The sequence below is a fragment of the Hypomesus nipponensis genome, chromosome 17 (assembly GCF_054491055.1).
Source record: "Hypomesus nipponensis isolate SF chromosome 17, ASM5449105v1, whole genome shotgun sequence".
Classification (NCBI taxonomy): Eukaryota; Metazoa; Chordata; class Actinopteri; order Osmeriformes; family Osmeridae; genus Hypomesus; species Hypomesus nipponensis.
Window position 1 is genome coordinate 6,307,690 of NC_140377.1, and position 21,484 is coordinate 6,329,173.

Below are 21,484 nucleotides of genomic sequence, written 5' to 3' on the forward strand. Positions count from 1 at the left end.
AATGACGTCTGATCCAAGCGCCACTTACAAGTCAGAATATGTTTATTTAGCTGATGCTAGGTAGTTTAGATTAATATACGCAATTGAACAACTATATTTGGCAACGGAAACAGTTTAAGATTATTTTTCACTACCAGGTAGACTGCATGTGCTTCGAATCTTGTTCAAGCCAACAACGGGCAACAATACTGTCGTTGAAAAGGTAAGAATGCATGACCAGATGCTATTCATTTTGTTAGTATCTCGCAAGGTGATTTGGCAAACAATCCCCCAATTTCCCCTCAATTCTGATTCTGATTCTGACATGAATAACCTATGTATATAGGGGTGACCAAACGTCCTCTTTTACCCGGATGTCCTCTTTTCGAGACCTAAAAAATGCGTCCGGCATAGATTCCAAATTCGCCCGGGATTTTGCCTCGTCGGATATTTGTGTTTTTCTGGGTCTTTCACAAACTAGTTATTACGCCGTTATAAGTTTTGGAAGGTTATCTCCCTCCACCCAGAGAACTGTCATTGGTTGACCGCCTTCTCAGTTTTGCCAGATGCACGATAATTATCCTCCAAATACGATAATTTTGAGCCTTTGCTACGATACTTCGTCATTTCCAGTCTGGCAACACTAATAACCTTGCCGCCTTTGTTATCATTATAGGTTTAATATATGAGGAGGTCTGAGGTCCTCTTTTTCACAAACTCAAATCTGGTCACCCTAATGAATATACATCTGTTGAATCTGTGAATTGTTGCCTCTTCAGGTGGAGCATTCTGAAGGACTGCTGCAGTCAGATACACGCGAGTGGTCATGGGCCGTCTGGATGATGCTGCCAAACTCAAGGTGGTAGAACTGCGCAAGAATGGCCTTAGCCTCCGCAAGATCAAGGCAGTGTTAGAGCTGGAGAACATCAAGGTGTCTGCCCAGGCCATTTACTTGTACCTGAAAGAGTTCCAGTGCAAACAGGGGAGAAATGAAGATGGGACTGCCCCTCTGGCCTTGGTGGGGACCAGGGGAAACCAAGGTGGAAGACGGGAGGGCTACAGTAATCTACACCTACAGCAGCTACTACGGGATGCTTCACGTCATGCTGGTTACGTGGCGTCGGCAGAGTTTGCCAAGCAGAACGGTCCCGCTCCGGCGGCGAGGACCCAACCTTCTGGATCAGCAGAGAACAGCACAAGTTGTAGACCTGAGCAGTCGGAGCAGAACAAAGACGACAAGGACATCCAGATAGTCAGTGTCACCTCTCTGGCTCAGAACAAACAGGAGAGGAGTCTCCAGTCCACAGCCGCAGGGGCGGCCGGTGTCACTGTCACTGGGGCGTACACAAGGAGGAGAGTGACCCCTTCGCCTGCCACCAGCCCCATGCTGGCAGCTCGCAAGAGGCTTTTGGATAAGGCCCTGTCACACAGGATGAGGGTAGATAACCTATTCCTTGTCATTTTCTCACTGTGGGCAATTTGCTTGTGTACATTTGTCACAATATCATAGGAGGCCTGTTGTTAGTTGGTGTGAAATTCTGTCCCAAAAGTCATCGTAACGATATTCTTTGGCCGTGTCCCTTTTTTCCTAGATAAGAGAGTCATATCAGCAGATGGCCTCAATATTGAGGAGAGACCAGTCTAACTCCACTGGCTCCGATGTTAGGGGAGCTTCTGTTACAGAAGCTCTACCTCCATCCTATGACCTCACCACACAGGCCACTCAGAGGCTCACTCAAATGGTGAGTAGGAAGTATAACACATTTACACCACAGCAGTTTGTGTCTCAACTATAGTCATTCTAATTAGTGAAACAATTACTGCACCTGTGTATCACTTTAAAGTGTTCTATGCATCTGCGTTGTTCTGCAGAGGAGGAGTGTGGACGGGCAGCCAGGGGGCGCTAGTGTTCCCAGACGCTCGCTTCAGTCCGCCCGCCCCCTGCACCCACCTCCCCGCGTGGATATACGACTGCCTAGCCCTGCACCAACCATCCCCACATCGCAGGGCTCCAGTGGGGCGGTCATCCAGCTCCAGAATTCTGAAGGGCAGGTCCAGGAGGCTGGAGGGGGAGGTGGAAGTGGGCTCAGAGAACAGGTCCAGGCCCTGGGCTCGGAGGTGCACAGCCTGGGCCTTGCTGTGCGGATGCTGGCAGAGCAACAGAGCCAGCAGACCCAGGTCCAAAGGCAGATCCTCAGCACCCTGCAGACCCTATCCTCCAGACTGGGACCTTGTAACAACACCAGCCAGCCGCAGCAGCAGCAGCAGCAGCAGCAACAACAACAACAACAGCACACCCAAAAAACCTCCACACCCACACTATCAGCAGCTGCCACTGCTTCAACCTCCTATACCCAGGGCACATTTACCTACAGCCAGGGAGGATACCCCCAGTGCAGCCAAGCCCCATCTGGCTTCTCCCAGATGGACACCCCCAGTCTGGACACAGTAGAGGCCTTTAAACTACCGGGACAGAGCCCCAGTTGTGTGTTTCCAGCCTGCAGCAGTGCCGATAGCCTCACTCACACCCAGACGCACGCAGAGCCTTACTCGCCAACCTACGCACGGCAACAGTCTCAGACACAGGTGTCGTTGTACTCACCGACCTGTGGGCCTATGTATAGCCAGTCCTTCCCTCAGACTAACAGAGACATGGATAAATCAGCAGACTATCAAGGGACTGGCACAGCTGGGGCCCTTCAGGTCTGTGCTGCTTCCTCCCAGCCCGTAGGGGCCACCATCTCCCCTCTCACAAACACTTCACAGGGGCTCAACATTATCAAATTGGAAACATTATGATGTTTCATTACTACTTATTTGCGATGCCTGGTTTTCTCTTTTTGTTCCTGTCCATGGAGGCGTATGACCTTTTACATGAAATATGTGTATTTTGAGAATCCTGTTTGATGGAATCACACTGTTGAAATGATTCATCCACGCTATTGACATGATTTATTCGGAACAAAAAGTTTATTTACATTTTATATTAATGCTAATATTATATTAGTATTATCAGTAATACATATTATACTGTGCAAAGGGGAAACCATTTTCTATTGCTTGGTTATGTCTTGGTTACAGTGATTTAATATCATATTATACAGCAATCTCCAAAATAGTAAATATTTTCTGCTACCATGAGATAATTTCTATTTGACTGTTAACAAAACCAAAGTATTTTAATAAAGTTTGCCTAAATACAATACAAGAGCTTGTCTTATATACATGAACTCATCATGTAAATGTGTGGGATGGTGTCACACTCTGCTGACGGCACACAGCTTGTGGGGTGAAGGATTGAGGATGAACCCCGTAGCTGGAGTAAGGTCCAGATCCTCCTCTGTTACCCCGGGTGGAGGAGAGAAACGAAAGTGTTGGAGGAGAGAGGTGAAGAAGAGGAACAGCTCCATCCTGGCCAGACCCTCCCCCAGACATACCCTGCGACCTGAGAGAGAGATAAAGGTGACACGGTACTATAGGTGTAAGGCAGGGGTGTCCAAATTCGGTCCTCGAGGGCCACTGTCCTGCATGTTTTAGATGTTTCCCTGCTCCAACACACCTGATTCAATTAAATGGGTTGTTATAACGACCATTCATTAAAATCAGGTGAGCTGATTTTAATGAATGGTTGTTATAACAACCTGGTCGTTATAACAACAAGCTGACCCTAAAGGCTATTCCAAAACATTAAATAAATGATGTATGTAGGACTACGATACCTGCAGAAAAGGGCATGAACGCATCCCTCTTGACAAATCGACCTTGGGCATCCAGGAAGTGGGCGGGGTTAAAGGTGTGAGGGCTCTCCCATTTGCTCTCGTCGTGCAAAACAGTTGTCAGCAGAGGGACGACAGTCGTCCCCTGTCACCAAACACAGGTAAAGATGATACAGATGAAACTTGGACACATCAACATATCAGCTCAATGGATCAATATTTGGTCTGAAAGTCCCTCCCTACAAAGTTCAGGCTCGTCATGAAAACTAAAACTTTTCAGAACATGGCGGTTTCCTGGCGGAAGATATAGCTGTTTGGAATGAACAGCCACGGAACTAAAATCTGACCTTCTTGATGAAGTATCCCTGGAAGGTGACATCTCTGCTGGTGACGTGAGGGATGGACATGGGTACAATGTCGGCCAGTCTCTGGGTCTCATGGATGACAGCATCAGTGTAGGGAAGGTTCTTCCTGTCCTCTACATAGACCTGACGACTTCCTATCACCCTGCTGATCTCCTCGTGAACCTTGTCTGAGTAGACACGAGTACAAATTCATATGTTTCAGTTCAATATAAGCGTAGACTGCAAACAGAGTGAGTGTCAGTCAGCATCCATGGGTACCTATACGTTTATTTGTGACAGGAAGCAGCCCGGTTCTTTAAGAAAAGTATTGGCTCAGCCTCAGCTCAGCCTCAATGTGTTGACAGTGTTGGTCAAAACAATCCCAGAAGGTGCAAAATATTATGCAGTGAAACAAAAGGGAACCAAACCACAATGATAGAAAATACTTTAGCAAACCATAAGTCCAGCATGTCCAACTCCTTATGAAGTCTCAACTGTTCTACCTTGGACTATGGTCGGTTGTTCAACTCCACATATAATTGGCAAAACTCCTATTTTTCAACCACTAAATGAGTGCCTGTTCTTTGATTGGGTGAATGTAACAGTCCAAAACATTGCATTGCACTGCACTTGTGCACAGACACAATTTACTTAACAGGGAATGAGGTTGTGGATGTTTTGGCCAAAGTGGCATTGAGATTGGTGGATATAAGATAATATAAAATACAACTTTATTAATCCTGAAAGATTAATAAAGTTGGTTGGCAGAGGCGGTGGAATGGTGAGGTGAAGGGCAGCCATTTTCATTCAGCATAGACAAGTGAGGAAGGTATTGAGTCTCCACTTGTGAGCGGAGAAGTTTTGATGTGGCGATTGAGATTTGGTCACTCCGGCTTAAACTCAACACTGACGGTTGTTGGGCATTACAATGACGGCTTTGTAATAACAGTGGTCAGTTGGAAACTGTAGAGCATGTGATGTTGTCATGTGGGGCATACCAGGCAGAGGGAAATACTCAGCGTTAGGATTACTGTAACGAGTTAGGGGGAGAGTGATCCATGAGGGGACTATTATGCACAGGAGGGAGAGGTGAGGGGATGGGGAGAGGGGAAATGTGTATGGCTATTTTCACATTTCTGGGGTGGGGGCAAGATAAGTGTTTTGTTTATTTTATGATTAATTGACTTTAGGCCGCTGACCTCGGACTCCCAAACAGTAAGTGGCAGTAATTGACCTCCTGTGCAATTAAAATGGAAAGAAGAAGACAGTTGTCGCAACCCTTGTAAAGTCAATTAAGGACCAGTCAGTGTGAAACTAGTGTGCGTGTGTATGTTCAAAAAGTGTACAAAGCAGTTGGAATGTGAATATAGGTGGTGTTTATTGCATGTGTGAACTGTAATGGCTAGTGGAGCTCAAGTGTGCATCACATAAGTTAACTAGCGACTTAAGCTTAATGTAAACTGGCGTCTGTGGTGTTGTTAAGTGCTAACATCATGGCCAGTGACAGCCCTCTGTCACACCTTCCTTACCCTGTATATTAGGATACTTAGCCATGATCAGAAGACTCCAGCATAATGTAGTTCCTGTGGTGTCAGTACCAGCAGCAAACAGGTTGCTCACGGAAAATATGAGGTTATTGTCACTGTAGTGAGAATCTGCAATGCCTGATTCCTGGAAAACACAAACGAGAGAAGTACTAAGAAAATACAATGCTGTATTGGGGTATAAACAATTGTTACAAGGATAAATGAGCTCATTTTCTATAGAGATGACTGCAAAATATTACAAGCTCAAATAGCAAATTGTGTTAAATGGAATTCTTCTTAAATTAGCGGTGGTTAATAAGTGGGCATATTGTGTCCAAAAAAGTGAAACTGTTCACTGTAGGTACCTCTGTAAACCTTCATGTACTTTCATCTACACTACTGGTCCTCTTACCTCCAGTTTCTGCTTCTTGGTGAGGAAGGCGTCCACAAAGCCTCGACACACCTGAGAGTCCAGAGTCTCCTTCAGACCTGTGATCAAGTCTGACAATCCTCTCGTGAACTCTTCTGTTAGAGCTAGCAACGCACGTACATTCTTAATCCATGGGCCCAGTCGTGGAAACATGTTGTACACCTGTCATCCCAGCCCCACACCAAAACAAACAGGATCACATTAATCAAATGATAGGGAGACAATCTATGTTCCAGAGCCAAAGTTCTCTGAGGACAAAAAGTCATTGATAATACAGTACCCGGACTGATGCAGAGCCTGTTATGTTAATTCTCCTCTTGGCGCTCTCCACCATGGCTTTGAATTGGGGGTCAGTGTAATCAAATCTGTTGCCGTACACAATGGCTGAGATGATATTGGAGGAAGCGTAATTCACTGGACAAGTTGTGTCAAATGCTTTGCCTGACCCAGAAATGAATGAAAAACTGTAAGGGCAGGGTCGGTAATGTTTTTGAGAAGCACTTGTTGTATTATTTGCTGAAATAAACTTCACATCCTTATAGCAATCAATAAATCAAATGCTCTGACAGTAAAATAAAATAAATCCGATATCTGCGGCTGTCACAGCTGTAATAAATACGTCCAATCACTGCGTTTGGACTGAATGCAATGATTGGACTGGGTACTCGCCTGTCTACCAACCTACCTGCCTGTCTACCAACCTACCTGCAATCACTGCAGCTCACAAAATTACTAGTTTTGCAAAACATACCTAACCTGCCTTTAAATCTTTTTATCTGTCTTACCCTCATGTTTCTCAAACTCTTCAATGAGGTATCGACACTCGTCTATGATCTTCTCCTCACTCATCTTCTTGCCCATCCCAAAGTCTCTGAGGGTAGTGAGAGCAAAGCGCCTCAACTCTTTCCAGGAGTCTCCATTAGCAAACAGGATCCCTATGGAGAGAAAGTACAGTTTATGGATGAAAAAGTACTTTGTTTGAAATACTATTTATTGGACTTACATGTCTAGGGATTTTCTATTATGTTAAGTTAAATACAATTATAATGTGTGTATTAGGTCAGAAAACTGGAACACAGTGTTACGTGGTTAGGGTTGTACAAACAAAAAGTAGTTTGGAGGGTTTAGTTAGAACAAATACTACATTAACATAAATAAGTCAACTATTTGGGAACTTAGGGATGTGCTGACAAAGAAGTTGTGTAATTCAAACCAATGTGTCTGTGTTAAGACTATGCCAAAGCAAATAAGATCCTCTAAACATAATTATGACCATTGAGAATGATATGGTTAAACTTGGTAAAAACAGGTACAAATGACTTTATTACCATGTCCTTGGTTGATAAGGTAAAACGCAGGGGTAATTTCTCTGTCTCCAAATTCTACAGCATGGTTGACCAGAGCCTGCTCAACTGTCTTGTACCCTGCCAGGACCACAACTTTCTTAGGTCCAAAGTAGACTGTGAACACTGATCCATATTCCTTGGAAAGCTTGACGAAAAAAAAGATGTGGGCAAAATATATGATTGTTTGTTTATAAAGATTGTCAATGTCAACACAAGCGTTTGATTGATCATTACCTGCGTGAGCTGAGTAGATTGTTTAGTTTGCACTTGCATTTAAAAACCTAGAAAATCATCGACAAAACTTTCACCGTATCACAACCGACAGCTGTTTTGGCACATCAACTCACAAGCAACCCCTGCCACTGGCAAATCATTTAAAACATCTGCTATTCGTTTCCAAGTTAGACATTTCTTAAAATATGTAGCTTCAGCACTAGCCTTCACTAGCCTGTCTGCGCATCAATAATAAAGCATTTTCAATCACTGCAGGGCATTAACCGTGGGTAGTATGTGGTTTTAGCCTACTTCTTTATGTTTTACTTTTCAAAAGATTCTTTTTTTCACGATTTTTTACGACCCTAAGTAAACTTCGAGCAGTAAAGTCATAGCATTCTCTAAATCCTTGAACGGTAACATTTTTTTCCCCAGGAGGTAGGATCCTGATTCCAGTCGGCCTACCGTTGGTGGTAAAAAAATAATAATATATATATATATATATATATATATATATATATATATATATATATATATATATATATATATATATATATTATCCTTAAAGGGAAGTATATGGAAAACCTATAACTAGTTGTCTTACCTCACAAAGTGTCTGGTGTGGCCTCTTGAGATCTAGCATTAGCAAGTTCCCCAGCAGAGGTAGTGGTCTGGGTCCTGGAGGATCCTTCCCCTGTTCTTGGGAGCTGGAGGTTAGCAGGTAGAGAAGCAGCAGAAACACCACAGTCCCCAGCAGAGTCACCAAGCTGGGAGTCTGGAGAACAACACTATCCAACACTGACATGATTCTAATGGTGTAGAGTGGAATCAAATATTTGAGTCAAGATATTGCTCTTCTTTGCTCCTTTAGATACATGAACATGAGGCAAAACAAACACCACTCTAAGCTCTGGAGCAGAAAGTTGGCTGAAACACAATAAAACTGAAATCTGAAACCCACTAGTAAAGGCCACACCCCTCAGAGCTATGGGGTTGATAGGCAACACCATGGACATTGAACTAAGCCTGTGCAGACAGAGCCTATTTGTAGTGGAGGAATGTGGGTACTCACTGGAAAAGATCAGGCACTGCCACACTGGTAGATGATTTATCTTACTATTTAAGTAAAACATACAGTATATTATATATAAAATAGAAGAAAGCTTCAAATCAGTCCTGGTCTGTTTCTTATGCACAAACAAACTGAATGAAATTATGACTTTCAGTCATTTGATTAATTATTTTGACTAAAGGGATGTACATTATATACAGTATATTGGTCTTGCCAGTGACCTCCGGGTCTGCAGGGGTCTCCTCCCAGCCAGCAGGGACCCCCATCTCCCCTCCCACATCAGCAGACAGTGTTCTGTTACTGTACTCTAAATTACACTTCAAATGTGTACTTTAGTGGAGAATTGTTTGAGTTGAACCACATTTTATTGTTCTGTGTATTTATTGGACAGTGTAAATAACTCAGCCATGTTGTACATGTTTTTTAAATACACTAAACAGTTTATTCACAAATTCATGGTTACATTAACCCAACAAGGAAGTTGACAATAATTCCAGAATAATACTTGCAAGTGTACAGAGGAAACATCATGAATGGTGCTCTTATTCTAGTTACAGTGTGGATTATGTCAAAGGTAACAAAGGTCATAGTTCTCACATTCTCCGCTACTGAGACTGAATATTTTGTACTTGACTGTTTACATCTTCTTTGACTAAATTGCTCACTTACTTTTTCCAATACAAACTTGTCTTATATACATTAAGTCCTCATAGAAATGTGTGACTCTCTCTCTTTCTCTCCCTCTCTGCTCAGACCCTGCTGACAGCACACAGCTGGTGGGGTGAAGGGTTGAGGGTGAACCCCACAGCTGGAGTGAGGTCCAGATCCTCCTCTGTTACCCCGGGTGGAGGAGAGAAACGAAAGTGTTGGAGGAGAGAGGTGAAGAAAAGGAACAGCTCCATCCTGGCCAGACCCTCCCCCAGACATACCCTGCAACCTGAGAGAGAGATTCCAAAACGATTTCAAAAACTGCAAGCATTATGAGAATGGTGACTGAATGGTGACAGAATGGTGAGTCACACTGATGACTCTTTTGATGACAACAATTACATACCAGCAGAGAAAGGCATGAAGGCATCCCTCTTAAGAAACTTCCCCTTGTCATCCAGGAAGTGGGCAGGGTTAAAGATGTGGGGGCTCTCCCATTCGCTCTCATCCTGCAGGACTGATGTCAGTAGAGGAATCACAGTGGTCCCCTGTACAACAGAAATAATGTTAAACTGATGACTGTCCTCAACATTTTAGAGAGGAAAGTTTATCACAATGACAGGTATCTTATCTGACCTTCTTGATGAAGTATCCCTGGAAGGTGACATCTCTGCTGGTGACGTGAGGGAGGGACATTGGAACAATGTTGGCCAGTCTCTGGATCTCATGGATGACAGCATCAGTGTAGGGAAGGTTCTTCCTGTCCTCTACCAAGACCTGACGACTTCCTATCACATTGCTGATCTCCTCCTGAACCTGGTCTAAAGAGACAAGAGTGGGTTGAAAGTTACTCTCAAACCTACAATGATTGATTGAACAATGACCTTTGCCCTGGATCAGTTAAAATTGGCTTAAAGCTTGTAAACCAGTAGAACGTTTTCAGCCATGCGTGTCCTTTGTCCATGCACATGTGTGTGCTTTGGTCCTTACTTTGTATCCGAGGGTACTTGGCCATGAGCATCAAACCCCATCTTAGTGTGGTCCCTGTTGTATCGGTACCAGCAACAAACAGGTTGGCGACTGTGATTGTCAGATTATTTTGGTGGTAATGGGTGTCCTTCTTTCCTGATTCCTTCCACACAGAAGTTAAAGGCATGAAGATCAGGATTGATGAAATGCTCAACAAATCGGCCTACCACTACTGGTCGACTTGCTGTTTAAGAGAAATTTGACATGTAGATACAAGCAATAGTTGGCCATTATATCCAGTGTGAATTTACCTCCATGTTCTGCTTTCTGCTGAGGAAGCAGTCCACAAATCCTCGACACATCTGAGGGTTCAGAGTCTCTTTCAAGCGACTGACCAAGTCCATGATCTGTTTTCTATTGGCATGAGTATTCTTCATAATCTGATGTTTAGTACTCAGAAACTTGCCAAGCCAAGGGAACAAGTTGTACAACTGTCTCAAAGCAAATACATACACACAAGCACACATACACAGACACACACACAGAGACACACATACAAAATAACACTAAATTCAGATTATTGTGACTTTTTAACACAAATCTAATCTCCAAAAGTGGATACTAGACTTTAGAAGAATGTTTCTGGAATATGCATGAGTACCTGCATTGATGGAGAGCCTCCAAGTCTGATGTTCTCATTAGCTCGGTCCACCATTTTGGTGAACTCAGGATCAGTGTATTCAAACCTGTTGCCATACACAATGGCACAGATGATATTGGATACAGCGTAATTAACTGGCTGCGTTGTGTCAAATGCTTTACCTATTACAAAGAAACCATGGACCAAATGTATTAAATACACACTGAACGTTCAACTATGTACTATATGTCCTACTATATGACCTTTTCTTACAAAAACTGTAACTTTTGAATTTCCTACCCTCATATTTCTCAAACACTTCAATCAGGTTGCCACACTCCTCTATGATCTTCTCCTCACTCATCTTCTTGCCCATCCCAAAGTCTCTGAGGGTAGTGAGAGCAAAGCGCCTCATCTCTTTCCAAGAGTCTCCATTAGCAAACAGGATCCCTGTGGATGGAAAAATATTATATGATCATCATTTAAATCTTCTGAAGACTTGTGGTATCAACCCAGATGTTTCTTTAGACCTTTGTTTTTTAAAGATATCATAAGAAATACCTACGGTATGTTGAAAAGAGACCAAGGTAAATTTTTGAATCAAGAATGTGACAAGAGCAACAACAGATGTTTTCATCTTAATAATTACCATGTCCCTCATTGAAATCATTGAACATGGGAGTTAACTCTCTATCACCAAATTCCTCAGAGTGGTTGACCAGAGCCTGCTTGACTGTCTTGTATCCCGCTAGAACCATCACTTTCTTCGGTCCAAAATGAACTGTGAACACAGATCCATATTGCTTGGAGATCTGTCGAGATTGGTACAAGGGACCAGTATAAGTTAGTTGCAGGACTGATAATAAGCAGATTTTTTTAAACCAGGTGCCTAAGACTTTTGAACTGATACTCATTCTGGATTTTCCACTATGTACAGCCTCTTCAGAATCAGAATGGGTTTTCAGAATTAGAATCAGAATAGGTTTTCAGAATTAGAATCAGAATGGGTTTTATTAACCACAAAATTTCACACAGACAAAGAATTAAACATATAAGAATCAAGTAGTGTACAAATTTAAGTAATACTAATACTAAGGCGCTAACATATCTAAGGAATATAGAATAAAATAGTAAATAGCTATAATATACAAATACAATACAAATAGGGCAACATAGTGCAATATGGAAAGGTGTCTTGTGCAGATAAAGTGAGAAGTGTCAGTGAAAGTCCTTGGCCTTGTTGAAGAGAACAGCAGCAGATGGGAAGAAACAGTTTTTGTGGCGTGAGGTTTTGGTCCTGACCGCAGCCTTGCAGAGCTGATGTTCAGTTCCCACTTGAGGTCCTGGGAGAGGATAGTGCCCAAGAACCCAAAGGACTCCACGGTGTTGACTGGGGAGTCGCACAGGTGTCGGGGGTGAGTGGGGCTGTGTTTTTCCTGAAGTCCACAACCATCTCCACTGTCTTAAGAGCATTGAGCTCCAAGTTGTTCTGGCTACACCAGGTCACCAGGTTGTCAGCTTCCCACCTGTAGTCAGACTTATCCCCACCAGAGATGAGCCCAAGGAGGGTGGTGTCGTCCGAAAATTTCAGGAGTTTGAAAGGACTGATGACTGGAGGTGCAGCTGTTGGTGTACAGGGAGAAGAGCAGAGGGGACAGGATGCAGCCGTGAGGAGATCCGGTGCTGATGGACCGGGGAGTCAGAGACATGTGTTCCCAGATTAACGCATTGCTTCCTGTTGGATAGGAAGTCTGTGATCCACCTGCAGGGGGAGTCAGACACGTTCAGCTGGGAGAGCTTGTCCGGAAGCAGAGCGGGGATGATGGTAATGAAGGCAGAGCTGAAGTCCACAAACAGGATCCTAGCATAGGATGCTGGGGAGTCCAGGTGCTGGAAGGTAAAGTGGAGGGTCATGTTGACTGTGTCTTCTACAGACCTGTTGGCTTTGTAGGCAAACTGCAGGGGGTCCAGTAGAGGGTCCGTGATGGCTTTGAGAAGATGGCGCTCAAAATACTTCATTACCACAGAGGTCAGGGCAACGGGTCTGTAGTCATTAAGTCCTGTTGGCCTTGGCTTTTTGGGCACAGGGATGATGGTGGAGGACTTGAGACAGGCTGGCACATGGCATGTCTCCAGGGAGGTGTTAAAGATGTTGGTGAACACCGGAGACAGCTGGTCAGCGCACTGCTTGAGGGTGGCAGGAGAGACAGAGTCCGGCCCGGCTGCTTTGCGGGGGTTCTGCCTTTTGAATAAACAGTTAACTTCTCTCTCCTGAATGGAGAGTGTGGTAGACAATTCAAGCTGGTCTGTGTAAATATGAATAGTCGAAGATGGAAGTTTCAATACAATTTATTAAGACTATACAATTTCATATGATTAAACAAAGTACTTTGTGATCAGTCTCAACGAAGGAGGAGGTGCTATCCACACAGATCGTTCGTAGGAGTGATGGCGACTATCACACATGCACAAACCTATATAAACTTGAGATCAATGGCATTCTATGAAGTCAATCAATCAAATGTAGCCAACCATGTGATTGGCTCACTCAACTCAGTGACAGTTTAAAACAATACATTTACATATCAAATGTCTCACTGTTCTTTGTGTGGCAAATTTCCCCAAACCAACAGATAATACAACCATGGGAGTTTGACCAGTCAAATGGTCAACTGTCCATTGGTCAATTGTGTGACCATCTTCAAACAAGAACTTGATTAACATCACCTATGAAACAGGAAGAGTCAGGGCAGCTTGATCCATTTATCTATCTCATCAAAGGTGACAAGAACAATACCACCAAACCCACACTGTCCTTAGACCAATTGTCTCTTCCCCCCGCGGTGACAAGTACTCTCAGGTCACCCAGACTCCCCGTCTCTTAGACTTCACGTCTCCAAATGGCATCCATACCAAATGGAGTTTTCCACAGCCATCAAGTTTAACATACTGTAAACTTCTCTTAAAACACATTTATTGCACATTTGACTAAAATGTATTTTACAAGAGTCGTCTCCGTGGTGATGGGTGTGGGTCTAGTGTGGGAAAGGGGTGTCCAGGACAGTCCAATTGTATTTCAAAACGACAGTAAAACTCATTCAGGGTGTTGGCCAGGCGAGAGTCGTTAACGGTGTAAAAAGGTTTGCAGTTATTACTAAATGATTCCAGATCCGGAGAGTAGTGTTGCAGAATCACTGTCACATCTTCACACCAGCCACTGTTGAATTAAAAACAAATACCACCGCCTTTCGATTCCCGATCCGCTCTCACTAGTTTTAAACCCTCCTAGTTGTAACGCAGAGCCCGGTGTTACGTCCCAACTGGTTCCCAATTTAACTGGTTCCCCAGCTGTGCGTGCACCTATCAGTCTGCCTCTGTCACCAGATTCGTCACAAATTCACAAACATATTACTGGCGATTTTCAAGTCGGATCTCATATTTGCTGCGGCAAATATGAAAGTAGGCCTATAGGCTACGTGCGCACTACATTAGGCTACCATTCGCGACAAAATAAATGGAGACAAAATAAAACATTTGCAGACTCGCATGAAGTGGGATTCGATCGCACTAGAGTAAAACCATAAACGTACCACAGTCTGTTGACTAACACCACGAGCTATACCAGCTCACTAAATATGATTGAATCGTTAGGTATTTCTTAACTACATTGGCCTTCAGGTAACATTTTGAATTGGCTTCTTCTGATTCAACTGGTTCCCATAGACACTACCCGAATGTAGGCTTACTATGCACGTATTTGGGGTTGTTTCGAGGCAATAGCCGTATTTTCCACGACATCCCAGCTGATTCTGACACCACATATTACAAATTCATACTAAGAACGTCGCTGCTAACCCAGACGATACGATAAAAATACGCGTAACACAACATGGAAACATTCGTTTCCTATGCGATTTCGTGTAGCCTATTGCTGAGTGTTTCTTCGCTATATCTTTTGAAATCAATTCATTTCATAATTGTATATTCTGAACAAATGTACTGAGCACTACATTACAGCCATTCACGCCATAATAAATGGAAACTAAGAAAATAAAAGATTCGAGTGGTCTTCGATCCCACGAGCAAAAACACATACAAAGTGACAATTCTGTGCATTACACCGTAAGCTACTGGAGCACGTGAGTAATTCAGGAACTCAGTCACAACTTGATTAACTACGTTGGCCTTCAGGCAACAAGTTGTTTAGGTTCTTCTGAATCAACTAGTTACCGTAGACACTACCAGAATGTAGGCTACTCATCACGTATTTGGAGTTGTCTCAAGGCAATAGCCATATTAACCACAACCACCATTTGTTCAGAATATACAATTATGAAATGAATTGATTTCAAAAGATATAGCGAAGAAACACTCAGCAATAGGCTACACGAAATCGCATAGGAAACGAATGTTTCCATGTTGTGTTACGCGTATTTTTATCGTATTGTCTGGGTTAGCAGCGACGTTCTTAGTATGAATTTGTAATATGTGGTGTCAGAGGGAGCTGTGATGTCGTGGAAAATACGGCTATTGCCTCGAAACAACCCCAAATACGTGCATAGTAAGCCTACATTCGGGTAGTGTCTATGGGAACCAGTTGAATCAGAAGACGCCAATTCAAAATGTTACCTGAAGGCCAATGTAGTTAAGAAATACCTAACGATTCTCTCACATTTTGTGAGCTGATATAGCTCATGGTGTTAGTCAACGGACTTTGGTGCGTTTATGTTTTTACTCTAGTGCGATCGAATCCCACTTCATGCGAGTCTGCAAATGTTTTATTTTGTCTCCATTTATTTTGTCGCGAATGGTAGCCTAATGTAGTGCGCACGTAGCCTATAGGCCTACTTTCATATTTGCCGCAGCAAATATGAGATCCGACTTGAAAATCGCCAGTAATATGTTTGTGAATTTGTGACGAATCTGGTGACAGAGGCAGACTGATAGGTGCACGCACAGCTGGGGAACCAGTTAAATTGGGAACCAGTTGGGACGTAACACCGGGATCAGTTCACTCAGCCATGTCTCCGTGAAGCACACAACGTAACATGAATGAAAGTCTCTGTTTTTCCACACCAGTAGCTGAAGTTCGTCCAGTTTGTTGTCCAGCGAACGAAAGTGGGAGAGAAATATCCCCGGTAACGCTGTAGGCTACAAACCCCACGCCGACAAAGTCGCACTAGTGCACCGGCTCGTTTACCTCTCCTGCGATGCTTCAATCCTATCCCTCCAGAGTTACCATCCTGTAGGTTGCAGTCCCCACTCTAATATAGCTGAATCAGGCAGTTGTAACTTGAATTGGAGCAAAAAACAACAGAAAGGTATCTCACCTCACAAAGTGTCTGGTACGGCCTCTTGAGATCCAGCATCAGCAAGTTCCCCAGCAGAGGTAGTGGTCTGGGTCCTGGAGGATCCTTCCCCTGTTCTTGGGAGCTGCAGGAGAGGAGGTAGAGGAGCAGCAGAAACACCACAGTCCCCAGCAGAGTCACCAAGCTGGGAGTCTGGAGAACAACACTATCCAACACAGACATGGTTCTAATAGTGTAGCATAGAGTCAAATATTTGAGTCAAGATATTGCTCTTCTTTGCTCCTTTAGATGTATGAACATGAGGCTAAAAAAACACCACCCAAAGCTCTGCAGCAGAAAGTTGTTGCGCTCAAACACAATAAAACTGAAATCTGAAACCCACTAGTAAAGGCCACACCCCTCAGAGCTTAGGGGTTGATAGGCAACACCATGGACATTGAACTAAGCCTGTGCAGACAGAGCCTATTTGTAGTGGACATAGAGCAATGTGGGTACTCACTGTAAAAGATCAGGCACTGCCACACTGGTAGATGATTTATCTTACTATTTAATTAAAACATACAGTATATTATATATAAAATTGAAGAGAGCTTCAAGTCAGTCCTGGTCTGTTTCTTATGCACAAACAAACTGAATGAAATTATGACATTCAGTCATTTGATTAATTATTTTGACTAAAGGGATGTACATTATATACAGTATATTGGTATTGCCAGTAACCTCCAGGTCTGCAGGGGTCTCCTCCCAGCCAGCAGGGACCCCCATCTCCCCTCCCACATCAGCAGACAGTGTTCTGTTACTGTACTCTAAATTACACTTCAAATGTGTACTTTAGTGTACAATTGTTTGAGTTGAACCACATTGTATTGTTCTGTGTATATATTGTACATTGTAAATAATGCAACCATGTTGTATGTGTTTTTAAAATACATGAAACAGTTTATTTACAAATTAATTGTGATATTAACCCAAAGAGAAAGCTGACAATAATTCCAGAATAATACTTGCAAGTGTACAGAGGAAACATCATGAATGGGGCTCTTATCCTGGTTACAGTGTGGATTATGTCAAAGGTAACAAAGGTCATAGTTCTCACATTCTCGGCTACTGAGACCGAATATTTTGACTTGACTTTTTATCTTCTTTGACTAAATAGCTTTCTTCCTTTATCCAATACAAACTTGTCTTATATACATTAAGTTTTCATAGAAATGTGTGACTCTCTCTCTTTCTCTCTCTCTCTGCTCAGACCCTGCTGACAGCACACAGCTGGTGGGGTGAAGGGTTGAGGGTGAACCCCACAGCTGGAGTGAGGTCCAGATCCTCCTCTGTTACCCCGGGTGGAGGAGAGAAACGAAAGTGTTGGAGGAGAGAGGTGAAGAAGAGGAACAGCTCCATCCTGGCCAGACCCTCCCCCAGACATACCCTGCGACCTGAGAGAGAGATTCCAAAATGATTTCAAAAACGTCAAGCATTATCAGAATGGTCACACTGATGACTCTTTTGAAAACCACAATTACATACCAGCAGAGAAGGGCATGAAGGCATCCCTCTTGACAAACGTCCCTTTGTCATCCAGGAAGTGGGCGGGGTTAAAGGAGTGGGGGCTCTCCCATTCGCTCTCATCCTGCAGGACTGATGTCAGTAGAGGAAACACAACAGTCCCCTGTACAACAGAAGGAATGTTAAACTGATGACCGTCCTCAACATTTTAGAGAGGGAAGCTTATCACAATGACACGTATCTTATCTGACCTTCTTGATGAAGTATCCCTGGAAGGTGACATCTCTGCTGGTGACGTGAGGGAGGGACATTGGAACAATGTTGGCCAGTCTCTGAATTTCATGAATGACAGCATCAGTGTAGGGAAGGTTCTTCCTATCCTCTACCAAGACCTGACGACTTCCTATCACATTGCTGATCTCCTCCTGAACCTGGTCTAAAGAGACAAGAGTGGGTTGAAAGTTACTCTCAAACCTACAATGATTGATTGAACAATGACCTTTGCCCTGGATCAGTTAAAATTGGCTTAAAGCTTGTAAACCAGTAGAACTTTTTCAGCCATGCGTGTCCTTTGTCCATGCACATGTGTGTGCTTTGGTCCTTACCTTGTATCCGGGGGTACTTGGCCATGAGCATCAAACCCCATCTTAGTGTGGTCCCAGTTGTATCGGTACCAGCAGCAAACAGGTTGGCGACTGAGGTTGTTAGATTCTCTTTGTGGTAGTGGGTGTCCTTCTTTCCTGATTCCTTCCACACAGAAGATAAAAGCATGAGGATCAGGATTGATGAAATGCTCAACAAATCTGCCTACCACTTCTTGTAGATTTGCTGTTTAAGAGACATTTGACATGTAGATATACTATCCATAGTTAGCCATTCTATTTAGTGTGAATCTACCTCCAGGTTTTGCTTTCTGCTGAGGAAGGAGTCCACAAATCCTCGACACATCTGAGGGTTCAGAGTCTCTTTCAAGCGACTGACCAAGTCCATGATCTGGTTTTTATTGGCATTAGCGTTCTTATTAATCTGACGTTTAGTACTCAGAAACTTGCCAAGCCAAGGGAACAAGTTGTACAACTGTCTCAAAGCAAAGACATACACACGAGCACACGCACACACACAGAGACAAAAAATACACAATTAGACTAAATTCAGATTTTTGTGACTTTTTAACACATATCTAATCTCCAAAAGTGGATACTAGACTTTAGAAGAATGTTTCTGGAATATGCATGAGTACCTGCATTGATGGAGAGCCTCCAAGTCTGATGTTCTCATTAGCTCGGTCCACCATTTTGGTGAACTCAGGATCAGTGTATTCAAACCTGTTGCCATACACAATGGCACAGATGATATTGGATACAGCGTAATTAACTGGCTGCGTTGTGTCAAATGCTTTACCTATTACAAAGAAACCATGGACCAAATGTATTAAATACACACTGAACGTTCAACTATGTACTATATGTCCTTACACCTTTTCTTACAAAAACTGTAACTTTTGAATTTCCTACCCTCATATTTCTCAAACACTTCAATCAGGTTGCCACACTCCTCTATGATCTTCTCCTCACTCATCTTCTTGCCCATCCCAAAGTCTCTGAGGGTAGTGAGAGCAAAGCGCCTCATCTCTTTCCAGGAGTCTCCATTAGCAAACAGAATCCCTATGGATAGCAAAATATGATTTAATTATCATTTAAACCTTATGAAGACTTGTGGTATTAACCCAGACTTTTCTTTAGAACTTTTTAAAGATATCATAAGAGATACCCATGTTGAAAAGAGACCAAGGTAAAATGATATGTTTTGATTAAGATCACTATCGAGAATGTGACAAGGGTAACAATAGATGGTTTCAACTTAATCCTTACCATGTCCATTATTTAAATCATTGAACATAGGAGGTAACTCTCTGTCACCAAACTCTTCAGCATGGTTGACCAGAGCTTGCTTAACTGTCTTGTATCCTGCCAGAACCACCACTTTCTTCAATCCAAAATGAACTGTGAACACAGATCCATATTCCCTGGAGATCTGTCAAGATTTGTACAAGGGACTGAGTTAGTTGTTGCCAAATCCCTGGAGAGCTACCATCCTGTAGGTTGTAGTCCCCACTCTAAGATAGTTGAATCAGGCAGTTGTAACTTGAATTGGAGCAAAAAACCTACAGAAAGTATCTCACCTCACAGAGTGTCTGGTACGGCCTCTTGAGATCCAGCATCAGCAAGTTCCCCAGCAGAGGTAGTGGTCTGGGTCCTGGAGGTTCCTTCCCCTGTTCCTGAGAGCTGCAGGAGAGGAGGTAGAGGAGCAGCAGAAACACCACAGTCCCCAGCAGAGTCACCAAGCTGGGAGTCTGGAGAACAACACTATCCAACACAGACATGGTTCACCACACACTAAACACTGAACCCTTCCACTTGACACTCACTAATGCTTTCACAAACACGACTCAGATGCAGAGTATTGTGTTTACTGGTTGCACCAACGTGCTTTATACACGGGAATTTATCCCTTTGTGGGCGGAGGTGGGACGTACTGATTTACAATGGAAAAGCTTTCACCAGCAACTTTAATCATTGTCACATATGTAGATTATTTACTGGGTTATGATCTTGAACCTCTGACACTAAATTATAAATGGAGATAACACCTGTTTATCAGTCATATACTGATAGGTGTACAAAGTGTCATATGTCTTATGTTTACTCTGGCCTGCTTGGGTTGCCCAGGTTGGTTAAATAGAATTGTATTCATGCACATTGTTGATTTGTATTCATTATCTGTTATCTATTTACCTACATTAGACATTAAACTGTCAGATACAGATGTCTGGTTGAAATAAATAGTACAACATTACTAGGCAAGATGCTTCCTGAACATACTTCAGTGATTTGGAGGTGTGAGAGCTCTCATCCTGCACGACTGACATCAATCGAGGACATCTCACACAAGCAAAGACATGACAGATGAAAGCTGAAGCCAACAGGTCAAAATATCAACTCAATGAATAATCAATATTTGGCCTGAAAGTTCCTCTCTAGAAAGTTCAGTTTTAGGACCAGACTAGACTAAAACTAGGAATGCCTTTGGACGACATGGATTCTTTTCAGCCAACACTGATAACCAATTAAGACATCCTTCTAATGGCCGATGCTGGTGAGATAACTAATGCTGTTAAGATAACCAACATACTCTCTATTGTGCATCCCTACCACAAACCTTTCAGAACATTGTGGTTTCCTGGTTGAAAGAATGCCTGTTTGAACAGACACTGGGTTAGTTGGATTGTCAGGGATTACTTGGGTTGTCAGTATTGCCAGATTGATGCAAATTCTTTATTCAATGTAAAAGTACAAAACAGAGCACTCTGTGACCAATCTACCGGAGGACACGTAATGCAAACGTCGTTCAGTAGAGTGATAAGGATTCTAAAACATACCCTGTCTTATATACACTCACAGTATCTGGTCATTCCTAGCATCAAAAATTGTCCAAAATTGTCAACTTTCCTTTGTGGGGTCATCACCCTCATAAAAAGCTAATACAGACAGCCACCCAGCCATCTGTCCTGTCATAAAAATCCCCGAACGGTTCCTAAGCTTTACAACCTCTCAACTCATTGGCCTTTCAACTTTCTCATCAAACTCAGCTTAATTATCTCCCCTTCCTGCAGACAACATAAGTTGCTCCTCCAGCATGTTTCTCATCAATGAACCACATTTAAAACACCTTCATTGTACACACATCCTAAAATCATATTACATATCCCCGGAAGGTGACATCTCTGCT

General features: G+C 43.0%; 4 protein-coding genes and 1 pseudogene across 5 annotated transcripts; 1 reads left to right on the plus strand and 4 right to left on the minus strand.

Moving 5' to 3' along the window:
• Positions 1-8: 8 nt before the first annotated feature.
• Positions 9-2,914, plus strand: LOC146253178 (uncharacterized). Its single transcript, XM_084677826.1, has 4 exons — positions 9-202; positions 759-1,417; positions 1,572-1,721; positions 1,852-2,914. Exons 2-4 carry the CDS (start codon positions 806-808, stop codon positions 2,776-2,778), a joined length of 1,689 nt encoding a protein of 562 aa, XP_084533952.1. The 5' UTR covers positions 9-202; positions 759-805; the 3' UTR covers positions 2,779-2,914.
• Positions 2,915-2,927: 13 nt separating this feature from the next.
• LOC146253179 (cytochrome P450 2K1-like) lies at positions 2,928-8,464 on the minus strand. 2 transcript variants are annotated; one of them, XM_084677827.1, is made up of 9 exons: positions 8,159-8,464; positions 7,324-7,486; positions 6,781-6,930; positions 6,276-6,436; positions 5,978-6,157; positions 5,569-5,710; positions 4,043-4,227; positions 3,699-3,840; positions 2,928-3,424 (listed from the first exon to the last, which is right to left on the minus strand). In XM_084677827.1, exons 1-9 carry the CDS (start codon positions 8,357-8,359, stop codon positions 3,237-3,239), a joined length of 1,512 nt encoding a protein of 503 aa, XP_084533953.1. In that variant the 5' UTR covers positions 8,360-8,464; the 3' UTR covers positions 2,928-3,236. The 2 variants fall into 2 exon arrangements, with proteins under 2 accessions (XP_084533953.1, XP_084533954.1); XM_084677828.1 differs by lacking the exon at positions 8,159-8,464 and adding an exon at positions 7,576-7,629.
• A 587-nt stretch (positions 8,465-9,051) lies between these two features.
• On the minus strand, positions 9,052-16,530 carry LOC146253180 (cytochrome P450 2K1-like). The gene is made up of 9 exons (XM_084677830.1): positions 16,214-16,530; positions 11,533-11,695; positions 11,184-11,333; positions 10,905-11,065; positions 10,555-10,734; positions 10,265-10,406; positions 9,911-10,095; positions 9,681-9,822; positions 9,052-9,563 (listed from the first exon to the last, which is right to left on the minus strand). Exons 1-9 carry the CDS (start codon positions 16,412-16,414, stop codon positions 9,376-9,378), a joined length of 1,512 nt encoding a protein of 503 aa, XP_084533956.1. The 5' UTR covers positions 16,415-16,530; the 3' UTR covers positions 9,052-9,375.
• LOC146253181 (uncharacterized) lies at positions 12,471-13,790 on the minus strand (annotated as a pseudogene).
• Positions 16,531-17,189: 659 nt separating the features above from the next.
• On the minus strand, positions 17,190-20,091 carry LOC146253182 (cytochrome P450 2K1-like). The gene is made up of 9 exons (XM_084677833.1): positions 19,878-20,091; positions 19,567-19,729; positions 19,210-19,359; positions 18,936-19,096; positions 18,593-18,772; positions 18,301-18,442; positions 17,947-18,131; positions 17,717-17,858; positions 17,190-17,625 (listed from the first exon to the last, which is right to left on the minus strand). The coding sequence occupies exons 1-9, from the start codon at positions 20,076-20,078 to the stop codon at positions 17,438-17,440; spliced, it is 1,512 nt and encodes a 503-aa protein (XP_084533959.1). The 5' UTR covers positions 20,079-20,091; the 3' UTR covers positions 17,190-17,437.
• Positions 20,092-21,484: the final 1,393 nt, after the last annotated feature.

Bases quoted from the DNA above. Each gene is read 5' to 3' on its own strand.
- LOC146253182 (XM_084677833.1), bottom strand. From the start codon at position 20,078: ATGTCTGTGTTGGATAGTGTTGTTCTCCAGACTCCCAGCTTGGTGACT. The intron at 19,730-19,877 runs GTGAGATACTTT...AAATCTTGACAG, and splicing joins CGTACCAGACACTCTGTGAG to ATCTCCAGGGAATATGGATC. The intron at 17,626-17,716 runs GTATGTAATTGT...TCTCTCTCTCAG, and splicing joins CTTCATGCCCTTCTCTGCTG to GTCGCAGGGTATGTCTGGGG.
- LOC146253178 (XM_084677826.1), top strand. From the start codon at position 806: ATGGGCCGTCTGGATGATGCTGCCAAACTCAAGGTGGTAGAACTGCGC. The intron at 1,418-1,571 runs GTAGATAACCTA...CTTTTTTCCTAG, and splicing joins CCCTGTCACACAGGATGAGG to ATAAGAGAGTCATATCAGCA. The intron at 1,722-1,851 runs GTGAGTAGGAAG...GTTGTTCTGCAG, and splicing joins CTCAGAGGCTCACTCAAATG to AGGAGGAGTGTGGACGGGCA.
- LOC146253179 (XM_084677827.1), bottom strand. From the start codon at position 8,359: ATGTCAGTGTTGGATAGTGTTGTTCTCCAGACTCCCAGCTTGGTGACT. The intron at 6,437-6,780 runs GTAAGACAGATA...TTTCTGGGTCAG, and splicing joins AGAGTTTGAGAAACATGAGG to GCAAAGCATTTGACACAACT. The intron at 4,228-5,568 runs GTAAGGAAGGTG...GTGTCTACTCAG, and splicing joins TAAGTATCCTAATATACAGG to ACAAGGTTCACGAGGAGATC.
- LOC146253180 (XM_084677830.1), bottom strand. From the start codon at position 16,414: ATGTCTGTGTTGGATAGTGTTGTTCTCCAGACTCCCAGCTTGGTGACT. The intron at 11,066-11,183 runs GTAGGAAATTCA...TCTTTGTAATAG, and splicing joins AGTGTTTGAGAAATATGAGG to GTAAAGCATTTGACACAACG. The intron at 9,823-9,910 runs GTCAGATAAGAT...TCTGTTGTACAG, and splicing joins AGGGATACTTCATCAAGAAG to GGGACCACTGTGATTCCTCT.